This window comes from Dasypus novemcinctus, chromosome 1 (genome assembly GCF_030445035.2).
Source record: "Dasypus novemcinctus isolate mDasNov1 chromosome 1, mDasNov1.1.hap2, whole genome shotgun sequence".
NCBI classification, from domain to species: Eukaryota; Metazoa; Chordata; class Mammalia; order Cingulata; family Dasypodidae; genus Dasypus; species Dasypus novemcinctus.
Window position 1 is genome coordinate 86,373,263 of NC_080673.1, and position 22,668 is coordinate 86,395,930.

The 22,668-nt window shown below is 34.9% G+C and overlaps 1 protein-coding gene across 16 annotated transcripts in view; it reads right to left on the minus strand.

The window, feature by feature from the left end:
• ANK2 (ankyrin 2) overlaps positions 1-22,668 on the minus strand; it is a 624,289-nt gene that overhangs the window by 110,289 nt on the left and 491,332 nt on the right. For 13 of the 16 annotated variants that reach the window (XM_058293829.1, XM_058293865.2, XM_058293838.2 and 10 more), the window contains 5 exons: positions 13,920-14,018; positions 10,354-10,551; positions 8,142-8,240; positions 7,876-7,974; positions 2,621-2,719 (listed from right to left, as the gene is read on the minus strand). In XM_058293829.1, coding sequence (XP_058149812.1) covers positions 2,621-2,719; positions 7,876-7,974; positions 8,142-8,240; positions 10,354-10,551; positions 13,920-14,018 — 594 coding nt within the window. The remainder of the gene's footprint in view (positions 1-2,620; positions 2,720-7,875; positions 7,975-8,141; positions 8,241-10,353; positions 10,552-13,919; positions 14,019-22,668) is intronic. The other 3 variants (XM_058293903.1, XM_058293897.2, XM_058293895.1) reach the window with 1 other exon arrangement.

The window sequence follows — 22,668 nt, forward strand, 5'->3', positions numbered from 1 at the left end:
TTTATCTTAAAGGTTTGTAGCGTCTGATTAGACAAGATTAAACTTGAGAAAGAGCAAGAGTTATCTGAAACCCAATTGACAGGATCTAGAGAAATGCGAAGGACTCTTATTCATCTTCCTACAGGAAATCTTTTTTTTTGAACAGGTCAATTTTGTTCATACATATTGGTGGGCGTGTGGTTCATCCCAGGTGTCCAGTCAACAGTGTTTGGTGTGGTCACACAGTTATGCATTCATCACTTCAATCATTATCTACAGGAATCTTAATTAGAAAGATTGGCCTTTGCCAGAGCGCTCCTGTGAAGAGGTGCAGGAGGGAAAAGAAAGGGTACAGTAAAAAAAAATGGTAGGGGAATCACTAAAGGAAAAAAAAATCAATTATTTTATTTTTCATGCTTTTTAAAATATTTTCTAAAATTTCTGAATGAACAAGCTTGTATTTCTGACCATTAGGAAAAAAACACGGTTTCATTTTTTCCTATGTTGAAAAAGTTCAAGCCTATAGAAACACTGAGAAAATAGCACAATGAACACTATATATTCTTTACCTAAATTTACCAATTTTTAACATTTTCTAACTTTGCTTTCTCTCTCGTATGTTTGTGGAAAAATATATAAATAAATGCAAAATTTCAAAGGAAAGAGTCTCTAGCTAGTAGCTTTTTTGAAAGAGGGGTTTCAGAATATATACAAAAAGGTGTCAGATTATAATAACAGGTAAAATAAAGTAGAAAAATTGGTAGAGATACATGAAAGATTAGCAAATTTTCATTAAAAAGAGAACAAGTTAAAATTTGAGTAGTGAAAATAAAATATTAGGGTTTTTATTTTAAGAGAGAGAAACAGGAAATCCTTTTATTGTTAAATATGGATTACAAAAATATTTACCCAGGCATTATCACAATTTCTGGTAAAAATAGTGAAGTTCATGATACTTGGAATTTATTGGCTGACCATAGCAATGTTTAAAGAAGTAGCTCAATGCCAGGTAATTTTAAGAGCAAACAAGAAAAATGCTAAGGCAGGGGAAGAATGGTAATGCAGCTTGGTAAAGAAAGCAATGCAGCTTGGTAAAGAAAGCTCTAAATATGTAAGAGCATAAATTGCTAATGGTAAGCCACTGCTTGTAGGATGGATAGAAGATAAAACCTAAAATGCTGAGTAATTTAAGGCTGCCCATGTATCACTGGATTTTGTTGAAAGTATGTGGGACCTATTATAAGAAAATGCCTGTATATATGGGACTGCATACCACAGTGAATTCTGTGATAGATGACAGACCGTGGTTGACAGAAAAAATATGAGAATGTTCTCACATGAATTACAACAAATATTTAATACTAATACCCAATGTTAATAATAGGGTGGGTTGGGAGAATAGCACACCAAATATAAGATATGGACTATAGTTAGTAGTAATATTTTGATGATGCTCTTTCATCTGTAACAAATGTTCCACAACAATGCAAGGTATTGGTGGTGGGATGACGTGTGGGAGTCCTGTATGCTATGCTTGTTTGTTTTGTAAGTTCACAGCTTTTACTATATACTTATTATTTATATATGTTCAGGTATGCATGCTATTCTTCAATACATTTTTTAAATACAAAAAAGAAAATGCCTATATATTTCACAAAGTCAGAAAATGTGAAGGAAGATCTCTGTCCAGCCCTCACATTTTAATGGTGAAGATCTAAGAAGTGAAATGACTTGCCTGCAATCACTAACAACTAGTAGGACTTCAACCAGATGGTTTTACTACAATGCAATGCCATTTCTAAAATGGACTCAAGATGGTATGATTCATAAGTATATCAAATATCGGAGGAGAGAAGTTTTAAATATTACATGAGAATCCCAAAGATGTGCATGCAAAAGTCAACTGAACAAAATGGGAAAGGAAATAGAAGATATAGTGCATCAAAAAAAAATTACTGGGGTGTTCAGTATAAAGGAAATGAGAAATGAAATTGGAAAGTGAAATTAAAAAAAAAAAAAAGCCAAGAAAGAAAAATAAGCCTGTGGGAGATATTGGAAGTAATAAGAAATAGGATGAGTCTGATCAAATCTGAAGTACCAAAATTCTACTTCTGAATAGTAGAAGGGCAGAAATGCCTAAATAAGTAAAATCAGAAATAAGAAGAAAGACCACTTTATAGAAAGTAGGAAAGTGAAACAGATGAGGGAAAATATTGAAACTTTGAGTATAATTCGTTTTTAAGAAAGGAATATCTGTGACAATTCGACTGACTTTGGTGGAAAGAAATTAATTTTAATATGTGTAGCATTTATTGGTGAAATTTTAAAATTCACAAAGGTTAAGTGATATATATGAAAGGGCTTTCATGGTTTAAAAATATTAAAATGTTATGTCAATGTTTTTTTTTCCTAGATGGTAAATTGCACATTTTTTCAAATGCTGATATTTCTGGAATTGGGGTGCCTTTTTCATTGTATACATTAACCGCAATTTTCTTTTTTGCCAGAACATCTGTTATGAAATTCCCACTTTCAGCTATCATCCACATCATCTCCAAATCAAGGGAATGAAGATGAACTTCCTCTCGTGAAGATGGGGCCATGCAGTGCAGTGGAGGAGAACTTGGGCACCAGCACCTACCCTGGCTCTGGCGTCCACAAGGGCACCATTTCTCAGCAGGCATCGGACCACCTCCACCTGCCCCGCCCGGGCCGCCATGTGCAGTGCAGTCTCCCCACGCTGCCAGGAAACACAGATTATTGAATCATGAATAAACCCACTGCCTCGGTGGGAAAGAACAAAGGTGTCCTCGTTGTGAAACAGAGCCCTATATCCAAAGAATTAAGAAATCTATATGAAAAGGCATAATTATTTAGTCTAGAAAAAAACAGTTTGGGATCTTCAACAGTATCATCAAAGATAAAACAAACGTTTATTTTATTTTTTCTAGGCCGTGACGAACCAGTGAATTTATCCAAACACCTAAGATACCCTGAGGTTTAACTTCACAATCAACCTAGCATCACTTACACTGTTCTTGGTGTTGAAGTTATCTTTTATCTTATAAACCTAAATCTATCATTGTCACACTTACCTGTGTGTCACAACTTGATCCTATTTTATTGAGAAATTCTAGATGCTGAACACCAAGTCCACACATTGCAAAATATCACATGATTTGTACATATATAAATCATTGTTTTTCAATATTCAAAATTTTATTTCTGAAATACACTACCATTTTCCATCTGGTTTTTCTTTGTGTTATAATTGTATAAATTGTTATACAATTGTCCACATAAGACATTTGATTTGCCCATGAAGTCTCCTATTAATATTAATGAGCATGTTTAATGGCAGTCAGGTATTTGAGAGATTGACTGAGAGACGAGTAAAGCGACTGTTAGTGTCATCCACTCAGGTAGGCAGCTCTGGACATGATATCATCCCTCAGGTATCTTCGTGCTGCATCCAGGTATGAAATACTTTTTGAGGAAATGGTAGGTGAAGCTGCAGCAGGAAGGATCAGGGTTAGAATTAAGAGAATTTTCTCATTAGGAGGACTGTTAATAACTGCTGCAAAGAGAGTTGTTTTTTAATCAGCGTGTTTTTTTTTTAACACCATTTGAAGTTCTGAAGAAGGCAGACTATCTTTCATTCAAATTACTTATTATGAAAGAACAGCATATTGGAATATAAGTACTACAAACTTACTCGCCACAGCTATTCTAGAAAATAAGGTGATTTCGATCAAGTAAAGCAAACCATTCTAAATAACCCAAGTTGATTTTAAAGCTGGTTGTGGTAATTTGGATATTTCTGAAAAATTCTAGTAATAATTTCTTCAGATTCCTTGCACAACAAAAACCCTTAAATTTAGAAGGCTTAAGGAGAACTTTAGTTTGGTACATACCTCACAGTTAATTTTTCCCTATATTCAAGATCCATTCCTCAGGAAGTTATGAATAATTCATTTCACATGATTTGATTTTGAAAGCATGAAGGTAGAGGTCTACTCTAATTTTCTCTTCTTTGTTGATGACTCATGTATCCTCTAGTGCCCTTATTTTCTGATGACATATTTGACCTTTATGAAGTAATTGAATCTGGCATCCAAGTATATTGATTTGGAAAATGACATATTATTGCAATAACAATATTTGTCCTCAGGCTTAGGATATTCTTGAGTATGGCAGGATTTTTCCTCTTTGGACAACCATGACTTCTAACTTGTTTTCTATATCACTTAAGATCTATCCTTAAATAGATGAGGCTAAGAGCTTCTCAATATTTCAAAAATAAAACATGAATATTCTCCTTACTTCCAGATTTCACAAAAATATGATAATTTTACTCATTTTGCTATAATGAAGGTAAGAATAAATTTTCTTACAAGATGTTAGGTCAAAGAGGCACCAAGAGTTCCTACTCAATGAAGAACTGTCATATTCATTTTACAACCCATGCTTCATCAAGTAAGGGGTCTTGAAAGTCTAAAAATGTCTCAATTAGTTTTCAATTTTCCAAAACCGTTATTTTATAATTAAAATAAGTTATTTTTATGATATTACACACATTTGAAATTGATTAGTTAGATATAAAACCTAACCTAAAGTATAAGACTTTTACTCTAAGAATAAAGTTACGTGTATATACATATGTACATAGAAACACACACATGGTTGGTTGCACCACTTTAAAACAATGCTCATTTAATCCTTATTTAATGGCTCTGGGGTAACTGATTTTATTGTAAATTATTTATTTCCTTTAATATTTATATTACCCTACTTGTACATAAGTATAAATGAGAAAACAAATAACAATGCATGTATTTTTTAATCAGTAACTTCCAATTCTTGATTGTTAGTTACCTCATCTCAGTCAACAGTGCTAATTTCCTTAAATAAGCTAATTAAATTTAAAGATTGGGGGGACTATTTAAACATAATATAAAGTGTGAACTGTGCCATGAATCCTTTGATTTGTTTTAGGAAGAAGAGAAAACTTTTTAGTACCCCACACTGTACTCTTGATAGCCCTAAAAAGTGCTTGGTTTTTTACTCCCATGGTTCAGTCAATGAATATTTTGGATTATGAATTGTACCTGGCAGTACAGTTTTATAGGTTTCAAAGTGTATTTCTAAACTTTCTAGAAAAGGAGCTTGACAGTACTAATATCTTCTCATGAATGAGTTATTGGTACACCTCACAATTGGAGTGAATTTTTCAGACAAAAACAAGACTGGCAAGAGAATGGGTATGCTCATGCCCAAAGCAGGTACTAAGTTTCATGCCCCTCTTCCCAATTGTTAAAACTGACCCTGCTGACAGCTACATTGACTTCCACTTTGACAGCATCAAGTCCAAAAGCATCAAAGCACAACAGATAGCATTGCATTTAAAAATGCAACATGATTTCAGGCAACACACAAAGGCTCCAAGGGTGGGTAATTTGGGGTCAGGAAATGACCAACTCTGACACAGCAAGCAGGCAGTCAATTTCCACACAGTTTCTTGATCAGCCTGTAAGGTGTTTGGATCTAGTAGCTAGAGCCTCATTTTCTGAGAAAACCCAAGGTCACAAGCATTCCACTGCTAGAGAAAGTTAAATTCCTCTAAATGTAGGGTTGCCAGATTTAGCAAATTAAAGTACAAGACAACTACTTAAATTCAAATTTCAGAAAAACAATGATAATTATTTTACTCTAAGTATGTCCCAAATATTGCATGGAATATGCTTACACTAAAAATTATTCATTATTTATCAGAAATTCATATTTAACTGGGAGTCCTGTATTTTATCTAGCAGCCATATGTATAGTACCTGCTCCCTGAAGAACATATCTTACTAAAACAAAAACAAACAAAAATAACTGGGAAACAAGTTGAAAAAAGGATTATATGGTCAGATGTCTCTCAAGTGTTTGTTTTGAGGGGGCTGTATGGAAAGAGCATGTATGTAATAGGCAAATGAAAAGATAAAGTGAAGACCTTTAGAATGACCAACAGTTGGAAGTTAAAATTTAATATAGTAATTACCACATTTGGGAGTCTTTAAGAATCTGAAAGAATATCAAATTTTTATTGTTTTAATTAGTATTTATTCATTTTATTTGAAAATCTACAAATAGCTTATATAGCATGTTTTGCAGAGGGGATGTGTTGTAAACCATAAACCTCAAAAATTTGAAATTGGTCAATTTAAGAAGCAAACCGAGGGGCCAAAGAATCCCACAACCTTTGGATATGGATTACTCTGATGATTTTGCAAAAATTTCCCTTAAAAAGATTAACCTAGGAGATTTCAGTCAAGCACCCCATAGAATACACTTGTACATTTTATTATTATAACATAATACCATAATTTAGCAGAGTATCACCATTACTCCTGTGATCCCATAGGCACAGGAATTCAAAGAAGGAAAACAGATTACAGTGGGCGTGGACATAGAGTACTTTCCTGGAAAGTTATTAGCCTGTATGTAAGTCTATATAGGTCTCAATAAAAAATAAAATAAAATGAAGCAAAACAAAACAAAATAAAGGAGGTAAGTGTGTGGTGATCTTGTAAGAAAATAAAGGATGATGTTTATTTTAGTGTTCTAAGAAGGTACTAGAAATTATACACAAGTAGGCTTAATAGAGTAATTAAAGATCAGCATATAATATTATTACCTTGGGACAATCTACAATTAAGGAAACTTATAAACATAGACTTAGTATTTAAAAGTTTAAATGGTTTTACGACCCAATTGTTGAATAATATGAAGATAAAGTATTTAATGATATTTGAAATAAAAAAGTTTATTTCTACAATGGATTCTTCCCAGGCATGAAAAACTTCAGAACAGAAACAGTGTCCAAAATACAAAGAAATGAAAATATGAGAAAGAATACAAATCAAAAGTGAAATTGGACATTCTCTTTCAAAACTTAAATGGAAGAGGCTAAAAATTAGCAACAATAATTAACTGCTTTTGAAATTATGATTCATTTTAATAATAAGCACTAACATTAATTTGGGATGAGTTATTTCTATTTAATACTTTTTATAAAAATCATAATTTTGTAGTGACCCCTTTTGAGCTTCAAATAAATTATTGTATGCTATGAGGGGTAAGTTCTCTTGCTCAGGAGAAAATTTGTATTGGATGGTTTTCCAGACAAAGTTTAAAAGGGTGGGATTCAAGAAAATGAGGGGAATATAAAGAAATTAAAAGTAAAAATTCTAATTTACATTAGATAGGAGATTTCTGGAATATCCAATATTTATTGGCAGAAAGTTATCTGGAGACCAACATTCGTTCAGAACACATAAAAAAGTTGCAGTAGCATAACTATTTCAGTTATGAGAGGCCTCCATTCTAGCAAACAAAATCAAATCAAAATTAAAAATCAAAGTAAAGTTAATGTAAAATCCATGTAATTAAGGAGAGGGAATTGGATATCAAGTAAAAATTCCTAATCTGTCTCTGTTTAATCTTTTGATATGGTTGTTTATGGTACCGACTAAATTGTTTTGCGGTTTCAACTGAAATTATCTGGTATATATTTCACTCAAACAACTGGGATGATTCCTGAAGATTTTATTAAAACCAATTATCCATTCCTTTTCAGGGGAGCTTTTGAGATGCATGTGCAATTCATCTGTACCAGGAAGCCTAAGCTGTTTTACTCCACAGCTTCCATTTTGTTTTCTTACTCACGTCTTACCCTATCAAGGTTCTTCTCAACCAAGTTTTAGAAATTATTTCAATAATCCGTGATCATGGGGGCCGTACTGAAAGCTTGCTTGTTCCCTTGGATCACATACACACAAACGTACCTACACACACCCACACTCTTCCTCTCAGTCTTTCTCCTGTGGTTATTCTAACCCAAGCCATACTCACAATGTTAGTGACATCTGGAGAGGCTCCGTTCTGCAGCAGAAGGAGGACAATGTTCAAGTGGCCCATGAAGGCAGCCACATGTATTGGTGTGAGGCCAGACTGCGAAACAAAGCAACAGCAGTTTTACTCCTCTGCACCGGTGGGGGCTTTGGGGCTTCTTCCGATAAATAAAACTTGAGTGAAGAGGATATGAGATGGGTGAAAGGAAGGGGAGGAAGGAGTGTAAGAGAAGGAATGCTTCGTGACAGGCTGAAATATTTTTCTACCTCTGTGATAGCTTGGATTGAAGCCCCATATTTCACCAGCAGTTCCATGACTTTGATGCGATTTTTCTTGCAGGCAATGTGCAGTGGAGTAAAACCATTCTGTGCAAAAGACAATCAAGTTAGTTGAAAACATGCAGATACGATTCTCACACAACTCCATGCTGGCACATTGCAGGCAATAATGTTACATCGTCGCAAAATGTTCCCATTTGCTCCAACCCTGTAGGTGCTGGGATTTGGAAAAGAAAGACATGGTGTTGTGTTCCTGTAGGTATTGAGCTTGACTGATAAGTAGTGGACCTGTACATAATTCTGTTTGTGTGGTTACAAGGAAAACCAAACGTGAATAAAAGAGCCATGGATGTACTCTTCAAAGAAAGGAAAAATTAGAGGGGTAATTATGTTTTAGAAATTCCAAGATGTTCTAAGGTATATTAATTGGTCAGGTTGTGAAATGGCTTGCAGTTACACAGAAGATAAGCATTTCTTTTTCTGATGAGGGCTATTTCTTCAAAGCATAAAAGCTGTTCCTCTGTCTTCCTTCAACGATCTAAGAACATGATTGACTCTATAATAAATGCTTTGGCTTTGTTACCATATTATTTAGGGAGCAGTTGTTGCAAATTAGCAGAAATCATCATTTATATTGGTAATATTTTATATTTGGAAGTTATATTTTGGATATTAAAAATTTGTATAGTATGTGCAAATCAGACAAATTTTACTGTTTACAGAAATAATTAAGTTAGTGAATATTTTCAAGAAAAGTATAAATTTCTGGGATTGCTGGCAAAAGATACATCTAAAAGGCAAAGGAATGTAGAAGAAATTTTCTAAATTTCCAAATGGGGCTGGTGTCCAGGAATTAGGGAAAACTACCTAAAACTTTGTTAACTAGTCCTGTGTTTAGTCCTTATGTATTATATTGAAGTTCTCTTTTTATTTGAACAGTGATCCCTTCATTGTGTTATATCTACTCTGCCCATTAACAGTTGGGCATATTTCAACAGGGATGATTATCAGTCAATATTTTAAAACAATAGCAGTGCTCAGGAAACCATATGGTCTTATTTAAGATAAGGTCTTTTTATTCTTCACAAAGTGGCTACAACTTAATTTGTTAAGTCATTTTCTCTGATTATGAGAGATGTAACAAGCCAGATATTAAGAGCCAAATATACCTGAAGCACTTAAAAGATTTTTGATTATTAGATTTTATATTGTATCGCCTTATTGATCCTTATCCAATTGGAAGTGAGTATTTTCCTCCTTACGAGAAAATAAATATCCTCATATAATTGCACATACCCTAAAAGTATATATACTTCCTGGTAATTATACATACATTGCTTCCAATGGAAGATTTCTAATAAAAATAATTTTTAATTTCTGCTTATGACATTGTCTCACATTAAATACTGAATGTCTGAAGACTAATTTTAACTGATATCAACCATGTAAATACATAGGAAAAAAGGTTTGCTTTTATTGAGAATTAGGAAATAAAAGGCATAAATTAGTACATGCCTAATACTTCCAAAGATTATTGTTAGAATATAAGTGAAGCAAAGAAGGTTTATTCAATATTAGACCTTAGGAGACACAACATGCACTTGGGGCAGTCTTTTGCAGTTTTCTCTTGAGCATTTCTGGACTGGTTTATATAAAATGCTTACTGAAGTTATAAGTAGCTAGACATCACTTTTCTATTAACGTATATTTAGGTAATCAGGTCAATAAGAAAAATCTCCAAGTGAATTCTTCACAAGCTTATATTTTACACTATCTTACATAATAAACTATATTTACCATTTTAAAATCTTTTTTTCCCAAAAAGAGGTTAACCAAGTCAACTATTTCATACTTTTAATCTTCCTCTAGAAGCATCTACATTTTAAATAATGTCCTATTTTTGCAGCTTCTTTGTTCCATTCAAAATTCCTTATCACTCTAGAGGTTTCATATCTATTTGATTACAACTCACTAGCCTCATAAATGCTACCTGTGTCCTCTTAAATCTATCATTGCTCACCATGACTTAATAGCAATGAATAAAGACATGAATTAGGCAGGCAGCTTGTGGGGGTGAAAACTTAGCAAGACTAACTACATAGCTGTACCAAGCCTTACTGGTGTCTACACCACAGATCAATCAAAGTGGGTTCTCTTGTCTTGATCTGTATTCAGCTAAAGTGGCCTGGGCCAGGTTTACCAGGGCTCGGGCGTTCGGATTGGCTCTCTTGTCCAGAAGGAGTTTTGTTACACGATAGTGGCCACAGTGTGCAGCAACGTGGAGGGCTGTCAGGTAGTCCAGGGTGACGTCGTCGACGGGAGCCTTGTGCTGTAGTAGGTGCTTCACACAGTCCACATGGTCCCCCTGTGCAGCCATGTGGAGTGGAGACAGCCCATTCTGTGCATGGAAACAAAACCAATCAATAATGGGGGATGTAAGGGGCTTGGGACTTCTCTTTTTGCAGTAATGAAAATGTTCTAAAATTGGTTGTGGTGACGAGGGCACATCTCTGATTATACTGAGAGCCATTGATTGTTCACTTGGATGGATTGTATGGTGTGTGAATAAAATCATTAAAAGGAAAAAAACTCAAGCCGAGTCTACATTTTATTCATTATTTTCAAGTTCCAAAACACAACAAAGTCAATTCTTGATCTCCGACATAGTTGGGTGGCAGGGAATAAAGTAATTTCCATTTGATATCTGACTATATAGCAAATTATATTTGATGGAGAGGGAAACTGAAAGAACATTTACTTTCAGAATTATGCTAAACACAAATTAATATGTCTTTTATGAATGAATATATGCTATGTGTGGCAATTCAGCCTAATTTCACTATTAGGCAATATTAGTTATACAAACACAAGTGAGAATTGATGTTTAAATTATCTGTATCCAATTCCATACACAGAAACCTAAGTTCAATGACTCTCTCCACGTGCATTTCATTACTTATAAAATGGAGAGGGTGAGGGCTGAAAGAGGAACAAGTGGGTGGGTCAAGGAGGGAAGGAGATTTTGAATATTTCTTAGGTCCATCTTGCTCTGAAATTCTGTGATTCCTTTTTCTTATCATATTATGAGATTTGAATTGGAATTTGAGAGAGCAGGCAGGTAGGAATTAAAAGTGTGAGCAATTATGAACCAAGTGTTGTTATTCTGAAACTCAAATTTTGAGGACAATCTAAACATCTTCATCTTTAATCCTATGTGAAGGTCAACAGCAGGAGCACAACATAGCAGGATAATTCCCTGGTAATCACCAGTCTAAGTAAGACTGTCTTTTGGTTCTTAAAGCAATAAACTAACAGAAAAAAAAAAAATTAATTAGGAAATAAAACTAAATTAGAAACTTTTTTTCCACCTAGAGAGACTATTTTTTCTTAAAAGCCATTAGAAATATGATCACTATTAAAATAATTGCTGATCAAGTTTCCAGGTTGGCAGTCATTCAAAGAAGCAGAAATTGTGTCTGGATGAGATGCTAGAAAAGGACCAAGGCCCTATATTCTCAACAAGGAAGGTGAATAGAGACAGTTAAAATCTTAATTGTTGTGGCTTATGGGTGGTAGAAATTTTAGGAAATTTAAAAATTATTAATGCATTTTATTTACTTTTTAAAATACTTGCCATGCATCAGTATTGCTTTTATATTTAGAAATTCACAAAATAAACAGAATAGCAGACTGAACAAGATTTATGGATTGAGGGGAAAAGTAGTTTAAGATAATGTAAAGAGTAAGGTGTAGAGGGAATTCAGGTCTTGGCTAGGTTTGGATGCTGCCTCATTCTCTGAAATTCTATCACTCTTTGATGCTGTTTATGTGGAAACTAAAATATTCACCACTTAATCCTTTGTTTGTTTACTAAGTTCCTAACACAACAGCCAGAAACTATTATCCTCATGGAGTGTACATTCTAGCATGGGAGACAGACAATTCAAAGAGAAAAGGAAATGAAATACAAATTTTCTTTGCCTCAAATGCTCTTACTTCAAGTCAATGTGACCAGTTTTCTCTCTTTCATTATGTCATTATTCAAAATTCATCTTCTCAGAGTGGCCATTACTGGTCACCCTAGCCAAGATTGTCCTCACATTCCCAAACAACATCAGTGCTAAGGAGAAACTATCTCACAGGATGGCCAGGGCAGTTTGGTAGTGCAAGTTCCCTTATCCATGATATAGATACTTCTTTACAGCTCTAAATACAGATGATTTATCTCTCTCCTCCATGCATTCTAGCTTTTAGCCACCCTTTCATGGTCTATGGATACCATTTTTACTGAGTTCATTTTACATGTATTTTAAATAGGTGGGCTGATCTTTGCTGCAAATGATTTTAATTAAATATTTAACTAAAAATAACAAATTGAAAAATACTTGCTTGTGTTGACTGCCTTGTTTTCCTAGGTTTATCCTAGTAATTGTATCAGTCACTACCAATCCTGTTGGGATGATAGTGAGAAAATGTAAGAAGTGTCCTTTGTCTAAATTGGTGTTGTGAAATTTAAGGACCTAAGGATTATTACATATCCCATTAAATAGGTCTATGTGATTATTTTTACTTAGTGTCTCCTGATATTGGTCTAGTAATCTCCAAAGAGACAGGAAAAAGAAGCATTTATCTGAGATGCTGAGAAAAGACATTGTGTTAACAATACCATGTAAGGTTAGAAAATAGAGAAGGATATAGTAACAAAGCTTTTAAAGTACATTTTTGTAAAGGAAAATCACCAGTAAATCAATTCACCACCCATACTTGATTAATACTAGTTTTTTTTGTAGGTGGCTTATCCTAGCTCATGCTTTCCCACATGGCCTCTATTAATCCCAAGTATAATCAACCATAACCACTGTTGAGCAATATTTTTTACTATTAATAGTATTGCTTATGGAAGAAATTATATCATTGATATGGAGACAGTGGCCTCTGGAGTTGCTGAAGGCAGGGAGAGGGAAAAAGAGGTGTGATATGGGGGCATTTTTGGGACTTGGAGTTGTCCTGAATGCTATTGCAGGGACAGTTGCAGGACATTATATATCCTGCCATAACCCACTGAATGGACTGGGAGAGAGTGTAAACTACAATGTAAACTATAATCCATGCTGTGCAGCAGTGCTCCAAAATGTATTCATCAAATGCAGTAAATGTACCACACTAATGAAAGAAGTTGTTGATGTGGGAAAAGTGGGAGATGTGGGGAGTGGGGCATATGGGAACCTCCTATATTTTTTAATGTAATATTTTGTGTGATTTATGTATCTATTAAAATTAAATAAAAAGCATGTTTTTAAAAAATGTCATAGTAAAAAAAAATAGTATTGCTTAAGTGATAAAAACGGAATGAGCTAAAAGATTTATCCTGTATTACTAATTGCAATATTTTAGAAAGATAATTTACATGTATTTAATAGGTATTCAGACAATCATAAAAATCTAGACTTATAGAATACAAGAGATAGTGCAATCCTTAGACTTCATATTTGCATTTACATATAATACAGACATACTCAAATTTTTATCTGCAGCAAGAATAAAAAGGTAACAAAAATAAAGATTTTTGAAGGTAGATATGCAAATAAATATGCATATATTTTCTTAAAACAGTGTGACTGTTTATTTGGATACATTCAATATATAACCTACTTCCCTACCACACACATATTGAGTAACTAGAAAATGTCAGGTTGATGCTCTGATTTCAAGAAGAGAGATTAGGAAAAAAGTCCTCTGGATCCTATCTTGCTGGTAATGACTCACCTTAGTCCTTGCCAGCAGAGGAGCTCCCCGTTCCAGCAGAAGTTCCACCACCTGGTCATGGCCACTGCGTGCAGCACAGTGAAGTGGTGTCAACCCATCCTGCCAACAGAATTAAAGAACCAGGTCTAAATTAGCTTAAAAAAAAATCAAAAAACCTTACCAAGATTGCAATTATTATTACCACAAAGAGAGGGTTTCCTGAACTCAATCCTGATGACTCAGTTGATGAGTAGTGATGTTGTTTTATTTTAAAACAAGCTCGAGAGGGAGAAGAAGAAGAGGAAAAACAAGACTGATAGGAACCTAGATGGAGAGGAAAGAGATACATGAAAAAAGGCTGAGACAAGACAGAGACAGGGAGTGAGCAAGATAGAATCCACATAAGAAGGTTCAATGAAATGAAACTGTGCTGCTGGACATGTTTGTGTATTCAGGAAGACAGAAAAAGCAGAGTGTTGCATTTGTCGAATTTTAAAGACTGACTTACTTGGAACCCTGCCAGAGATTATATTAAATTGCACTGTTTTCATTTTGGTTGTCCTAACACAATTTTACTTGAAAATTCTTCCATTAATCTAATTTGTCCAGTTTGTCTAATTTGTTCTCTCTTGAATTGTCACTACTATAATAATTATCTCAAAATTCTTCCTGGTGTTCCTAAAAGGGAAGGGCCATTTTCTCAGATTCTTTGAAAGGTTTCTGAACATATTGACATTGTTTCTTATATCAATGATACAAGTTACTCCATTAACACAATATAATAACTACAATAACAATAGATCTGCTCTAGTCAGTGGCTATGCTCCCCCCTAATTTCTGTTCATTCCTCAATCATGAGGGATTTGGGAAGATGTACACTGACTGCTTCAGGCTGAAAGGACTTAGACATTACCGGGAAGAGGAAAGAAATTGTTTTGCTTGTCGCTGACAATACTCTTGTTTCGGCCTGGGACTTCTCTATCATCATTTTGTTAGTTGTCCAGGGCAAGCCCAAAGAACTGGAGAGAGAAGTTGGCTACATATATGCTGGCATATGAACAATCTGATGATTTAAATCTCTGAGAATTATATTTAACAGGTACACTGAAAATTGTAAATTCAAATAAAAGGACTAGAAGAATCATGATTAGGAGAATATGAATGAGTATAACTATGTTATATTGGGGAAATAGATTTTCATAATATTCCCAGATAGGGCCTGCCAAGGGGTGTTGATTTCAAACAGCTGTGCCTTGCCTTCAGTGTCTGGACGTCCCTAGAGCCCTCAGAAGCACTTCTGTTTGAGGCTTATATTTACTGTGGCATTTTTTTTGAAATCTGCCTGAGACCTGCATAAATGTAATCTCCAGAACGACCTTCTAACTCAGAAATCTCTTAGCCATAAAAACTGTTTTATTTAATATTTCTACCTTTTGGTCAGGTCTTTTTCCAAATGCATCACTGATTAATGCTTGGTAATAATCCCTCAAGGTGGAGTGGGTATACCTCGTGGAGAAATACCTGCCTTTCATGGACAAGGTCCACGGTTTGATCCCCAGTACCTCCCAGAGAGGGAATCAAGAGAGTGATCCACTGGGTTTCTGGGTTTCTGGCACCCAGTTGGTACCTTATGATAGGGAACTTATAGACTGCGATTTTTTTTTTTTTGAAAATAATATTAATAATGATAATAATCCTTCAGTGCCAGAGAGGCTCATCCCTGGGAGTCATGCTGGGGGAAGGTAGTGAGTTTATTTGCAGAATTTGGCTTAGAGAGAAATCACAATTGAGTAACAAGGAGGTTTTCAAGAGGTAACTCTTAGGCACTAATTATAAGCAGGCTTAGTTTCATTATTACAAGAAGAAGGTTCATAAGTACAAGCACTAAGATTGAGGGCTTGACATATTGACCTGTTTTCTTTTACTAGGCAAGGTTTATATATTTCAGAGATTTTTGCCATCTTATTTGAGAAAGTAGCAGGATTTCCCCAGGATGGAAGTTTAAAATTTTCGTAGCTAATGTGGGCCTCTACATATCCAGGAAACATACCAATGACAACAAGAATGTATTTATATCCCACAGAAGTATGCTTCCCTGTATACAACCTCACTATCAACACTCTGTATTAAAGATGCACCTTTGTTTTAGCTCCTGAAAGTTCTTCTATTTGTATTATTAACATCAATCCTTGGCCATCCCAGAGTTCACTAGGTTATACAGTACCCCATTTTACCCTCTAGCTTTCCTTCTAGCAACATGTACAATCCAAAACTTTCCCTGTCCACCATGTTCACATGCACACTTCAGTGCTATTAATTGCACTCACATCGCTGAGCCTCCATCATCTCCCTCCATTTGCAAACGATTACAATCATCCTAATTATAAATTCTGTACAGATCAGCTCACCATTCTCTACTTCTATTCCATCTCCTGGTAACCTATCTTCCATTCCACCTCCATGGGTCTGCTCACTATACTTAGTTCATATCAATGAGATCATGCAATATTTGTAATTTTGTGTCTGGCTTATTTCACTCAACATAAGATCCTCAAGGTTCACCCATGTTGTTGCATGTGTCAGTACTTCATTCCTTCTTACAGCTGAATAATATTCCATCATATGTATGTACCACATTTTGTTTATCCATTCACCTTTTAATGGACACTTGGGTTGCTTTCATCTTTTGGCAACTGTGAATAATGCCACTATGAATATTGGTGTCTGCACATATTTTTAACATTTAAAAATTACATCATTATTTTCTATAAAGCAAATTTATTAGTAATAAATAGCATTTAAAACTGTGTCAAAAAAAGTGTGACACATTATATCAATTGTAACAAAGGTAATACTTTTAAAAGATTAGTACAACTACAGAAATGTGCTATCATCAATTATAACAAAAATGCAAGGTGTTGGTAGTGGAGTGGTATATAGGTAATCCTGTATTTTACGAATGATTGTACTGTAAACCTTCAACTTCTCTAATAAAAAAAATTAACAAATAAAAAGTTGAGGGGGTGGGAAATATGAACAAAATGTAAGGCAGAATGGGCAAGAATTGAATGAAATCCTGAGTACATAAATTAATTGGTGATTACAGGCTTAATGATAAAACAAAGTTTGCGACAGAGAAAGAGATGGTGAAACTGGGTCACAGTCAGAGGAAATGAGGGATGGTGAGCATTTAAGAGGATTTAAGAAGCATCTGATTTATCCAGAACTAGAATGATCTATAATCAGTCCTTCCTCCCTATAAAAATAATTCATCTGGATTACCCAAATTTCTTTCTGACCTGACACTCTGGCTTTCTATTCTGTATACCTTCCGTTTGCTCTTCAGATTCATGGTCTGCCCTCCTCCTCTCTGCTCTGTGTCCAACAGACTGACTTCCAGAGAGTGCATCAGTGGGCTGCCTTCCTCCGGCTCCCTGTTGAGTTTAGCCCTTGGGAAACCCAGCAAAACATGGATGGGGCTTCCTGAGGGATCACCTAAATGCAACTGTGCCAAAGCAGAGATCTTCATAAAAATCTTCCCTTTGAGCTTCCTCCTCACCTTTCAGGTCCAGGGTTGGCAGTGAGCCCTGATGTCACTAACCCCTAGGGAACTGCAGAATCTCCTGTGCAGTCTGTTCACCACATTCTAAATAGATCCTTTATCAATCTCTATTGAAATGATCAAATTTGGGTGTGCCATCTGTTTTCTGATAATGATTCCTTGCTTTGCTAAACCTATTTAGCTTGTATTAAAATACCATATAATCAAAACAGAGCTTGTAGTTTGGGATATCTGGGAATTAAGATGAAAAGATTGCCTGTCCAGGAAACAAAACAAAACAAAACATACTGTAGTTGAGATGCCAAGTTACTTTAAAATTTGTCAGAGATGGTACTAATCGGAAACTGTATATACAAAGTAATTAAAATGATCATGTTTTCTTATGGTGATACCAGTTACCCTGTGGTTATTTGTAGCATTACAAAGCATGCTGTTGTTACATAAGTTATATGATAATTAGCTATGGCATGATTTTTCATACATATTCTTGGTGGTGGTGATGATGGGGTTCTCAGCATCTAGAGTTTAAGAAGTGGAGTCATCATATGCAATTGACAGTCATGTGGACTCTGGAGACAAAAAGATCTTTGAGTTTAAGATCAGCCACCGTGGGTCAATCTCTCTGTGGTTCACCTTCGTGATGGATAAAATGAGGATGGTTCATCTTATCCTATTTAACTCACAGTCTGTTTGAAAGATTAGTGATGCTGCCTTAAATCATTTTAAAAATGATATCCTTTTTTAAGGATTACATGAAATATTTTCTGAGTAATCACACTGAAACTTCCAAAATGCTCTGGACACATTGAGAATAATAACAATAGGGTCATTTTGGAAAATACCTAAAAACTTATAAGAACATGAAGGAACAAAAAAGATTAAATTGCTTCTAAATCTTGCATTTATAGATGCAATTTGTCTGCATTTTTCAAAGACTTCTGAATTAAGATATCAAATTCAAGTTTCCCACAATTCTAAATCTGGTTAGATTTTAAATATTTTCTACAAAGTCTAGTATCAAATTATAGCCAGAAAATCTCTGGTCAAGGTTTTTATATTCAAGGGCCTTCTTATGTAAATCTTTTTAAGACTGTGTTTGAAGGTTATGTTTCTTCTCCTCCAGAGTCCCCTTCCCTATGTTCTTTATTTTTCCCACTAGAATCTGTACAAATCAAACTATGATATGATTAGTTTTTAAAGGGGACAATCGGTCAGCATCAGAGAGGTACCATTTATCTAGTTAATTATCCACAGCCTTAGCTTCTTACAACTATTTCTCCCCCTATATTACTTTCTACCCTTCCTGTTTAGTTCATTCTTCCCACAATATCTTGAAGTCTGTGTTTGAATGTAGGCTCTGCTAATTACTAAGGTCAAGTTACATAACTTCTCTGAAATTCATTCCCTTTGGTAGCCTCATTCCTAAAATGAAGACCTTCATATTTTCTCACCAAAAAAATACTAGAGACTTCAGAGGTTGTTAAGATGAAATAAGACATCTGTAGAACACTTAGCAGGGTGCCTAGAACATCATCTGCAAAGGACAATTGGCAGTCATTATTATTACTTTAATTAGTACATCTAATATCAAGTAGCAAGGTTGATTCTTTTTTCCTGTGAATTATTTTTTGCTCATAATCCTTTAATGTTTTTTGAATACTTTTATTATTTGCACTGAAATATGTTATTTCAATATTTTAACCACAATCCTTATATGGGATGTCTCCCTATGTAAATGATAAAACAACTTAAAAAATAAAAAAGAATAATGCCCTTAATAAAGCCTGAAAGAATAATATCATTTTTAATTAGCTAAGAAATTTATGTTGTAACATTAAAATGTGTTTTTTAGATACCAGAAAACTGGGGCTGTGGTGAAATTTTCTCAGGGTTTCACACTATGTGCTAGTCAACGAGGAGAATGCCAATGTGATGCAAAATGTCTCAAATTGTCAAAATGGTGGAGAAAGTGTGGAAGAAACTGAAGACATGACTTTTTAAAAAGTATCCCAAAGCTTCTATATATCTTGCTTTTCACTAGATAATGAAAATCTTACTAATGTGAAAAACAATGGGAAGATCAAGGGAAAATTCTTGACATAATAAGACTAAATATAAAATCATTGTGGCTAATTTGATTGTTAGGGAAATTTGTGAACTTTATGACAAGAAATGAAGAAAAATACTTATTTTTTAAAAATTCCATATATAGATGCTCTATTGTATTAGCTAAAGATATAATTAAAAATAAACATATCATTTTCCTATTTTTAAATATATTTTTTAAAGGGCAGAAGAAAAAAAGCATATTCCTTTGTTTTAATAATCAATTATAGTTCCACGATTGGCCTCCCAATTTCAGACCATGGTCCTTGATATCAGTATTTATCGCCTAGTTAATTTTTCCTTTGTTGAGAGGGCTATAGCTCTTTTTTTACAGCAAGAAGTTAAGGAATTTAACAATGCCTTAAAGACCCTGCTCCTTAGAATGAGAAAGTATTTTAACTCATAAGGATAAAAGCTCGGTGCTGCCATCATTGTTTTAATGACCTAACCAAAGAGTGTGCTAGAGCCTTGCTTGCATGTAGTGAGAGCCAATTTGTGCTCTTCCCAATTCTGCAGTCAGTGATATCATGCTCATAGCTTAAAATTGGACATGGAAGAAGTATTTATACCATGGAAATTGGCAAAGGCAAAGGTTACAAATCAGGGAGATTTTTTTTGGTAACTATATATTTTTTTCAATTAAAAAAAATTCATTGAAGTACATCACTCATACATAAACATAGATAAACAATAAGTATATAATAACAGTTGTGAACCTACAAAACAAACATGCATAACATCATACAGGATTCTCATACCTCACCTTACCACCAATACCTTGCATTGTTGTGAAATATTTTTAACTAATGATTAAAAAGCACCCTGAAAATATTACTACTAACAAAAGTATTTTCCCCCAACCCACTGTATTATTATTATTTTATATACACGGACATACATAAACAACAAGTGTATAGTAAAAGTTGTGAACTTAGAAAGCAAACAAGCATAATGTCATACAGGGGTCCCATACATCAACCCACCACCAACATCTTGCACTGCTGTGAACCATTTGTTACAAATTTTGAAGGAAATATTGTCAAAATCTTACTACTAACTATAGTCCCTATCTTATATTTGGTATATTTCCCCCCAACCCACCCTATTATTATTTTTTAAGTATATTTTTATGACAGAAGTTGTAAACTTACAACACAATCATGCACATACACAGAATTCCCAGACACCCCTCTATCAACACACCACACCATGGTGGGACATTTGTTACAGATTATGAAATAATATCATCAGATTATTACCAGGTCCATAGTGTACATTAGGCACACTTTTTCCATACCTTCATTATCAACACAGTACATCTTTGGCATAGATGTGTGAATATTACAGTGTTACTGTTAAAACAGTCCACAGGTGACTCCAGTTGTATTTTTCCCATGCTTCTCCACATTCCCATTACCCTTCAACAGTGATGTACATCTGCTCTAGCTCACAAGGGGCACTCTTGCAACTGTACCCTCAAACACAATTTCATCCACCTCTGGGTTTACTGTGCTATGCAGTCCCTAGCTTTCTATCAATTGGCATTTGCATCCCTAGATTACCATTTTCAGCCAAATTCCCACTTATAAACCAGCTGTTATTCACTGTAATGTGTTACCATCAATGTTACATTTCAACACTTTTAAAGTAAAGCTATTAAAACTTCTGCATACATTAAACATCAGTAGTCCATCTCAGTCCTCCTCTTATCTCCTTTAAGACTCCACCACTGGGAAACGGACTTTGGCCCAGTGGTTAGGGCATCCGTCTACCACATGGGAGGCCCACGGTTCAAGCCCCGGGCCTCCTTGACCCGTGTGGAGCTGGCCCATGCGCAGTGCTGATGCGCGCAAGGAGTGCCGTGCCACACAGGGGTGTCCCCTAGGGGAGCCCCACACGCAAGGAGTGCACCCATAAGGAGAGCCACCCAGTGCGAAGGAGGGAGCAGCCTGCGAGGAATGGCGCCGCCCACACTTCCCGTGCTGCTGATGACAACAGAAGCGGACAAAGAAACAAGATGCAGCAAAAAGACACAGAAAACAGACAACCGGGGGAGGGGAGGGGAATTAAATAAATAAAAATAAATCTTTAAAAAAAAAAGAATCCACCACCTACCACCAGGTCTTGAAGATATTTTCCTACATTTTCTTCTAGCAGCTTTACAGTTCTTGCTTTTATATTTAGGTTTTTTATCCATTTTGAGTTAATTTTTGTATAAGGTGTGAGATAGGGGTCCTCTTTCCTTATTTTGGCTATGGCTATCCAGTTCTTTCAACACCATTTGTTGAATGGATTGCTCTGCCTGAGCTGGGGGAGGGAGGAGGTTTGACAGGTTTGTCAAAAATCACTTGACAAAAGCTGTGAGGGTCTGTTTCTGAACCATCAGTTAGGACCCATTGGTCTATGAATCTGTCTTTATGCCAGTACCATACTATTTTTACCATGTAGCTAGGTAATCTGATTTAAAGTCTGGAAATCAGAGTCCTCCAACTTCACTTTTCCTTTTTAAGATGTTTCTGGCTATTCAGGACAACTACCCTTCCAAATAAATTTGATAATTGTGTTTTCCATTTATTTAAAAAATGCCAGTGGAATTTTTATCTGGATTGCATTGAATCTGTATATCAATTTGAGTAGATTCAACATCTTAATGATATTTAGTCTTCCAATCCATGAGCATGGAATGTTCTTCCAATTATTTGGGCATTTTTAAATTTCTTTTAACAATGCATTGTAGTTTTCTGAATACAAGTGCTTTACTTCATTGGTTAAGTTTATTCCTGAATATTTGGGTTTTATCTGTCATACTTTATTTTCACTACTCTTTTGACACTTTTAGTTATTGATATAATCTTCATTTCTAGACTCTCTTCCAGACCGCTCTCTCCTGTCTTTTCAGGCTGTAAACTTACCCTTTAGTATTTCCTGCAAAGCCAGTCTCTTGGTTACAAACTCTCTCAGTTTCTGTTTACCTGTGAATATTCTAAATTCGCCTTCATTTTTGAAAGACAATCTTGCCAGCTATAAGATTCTTGCTGGAAGTTTTTCTCTTGCAGTATATTAAATATATTATACCACTGTCTTCTTGTCTCCTAGGTATCT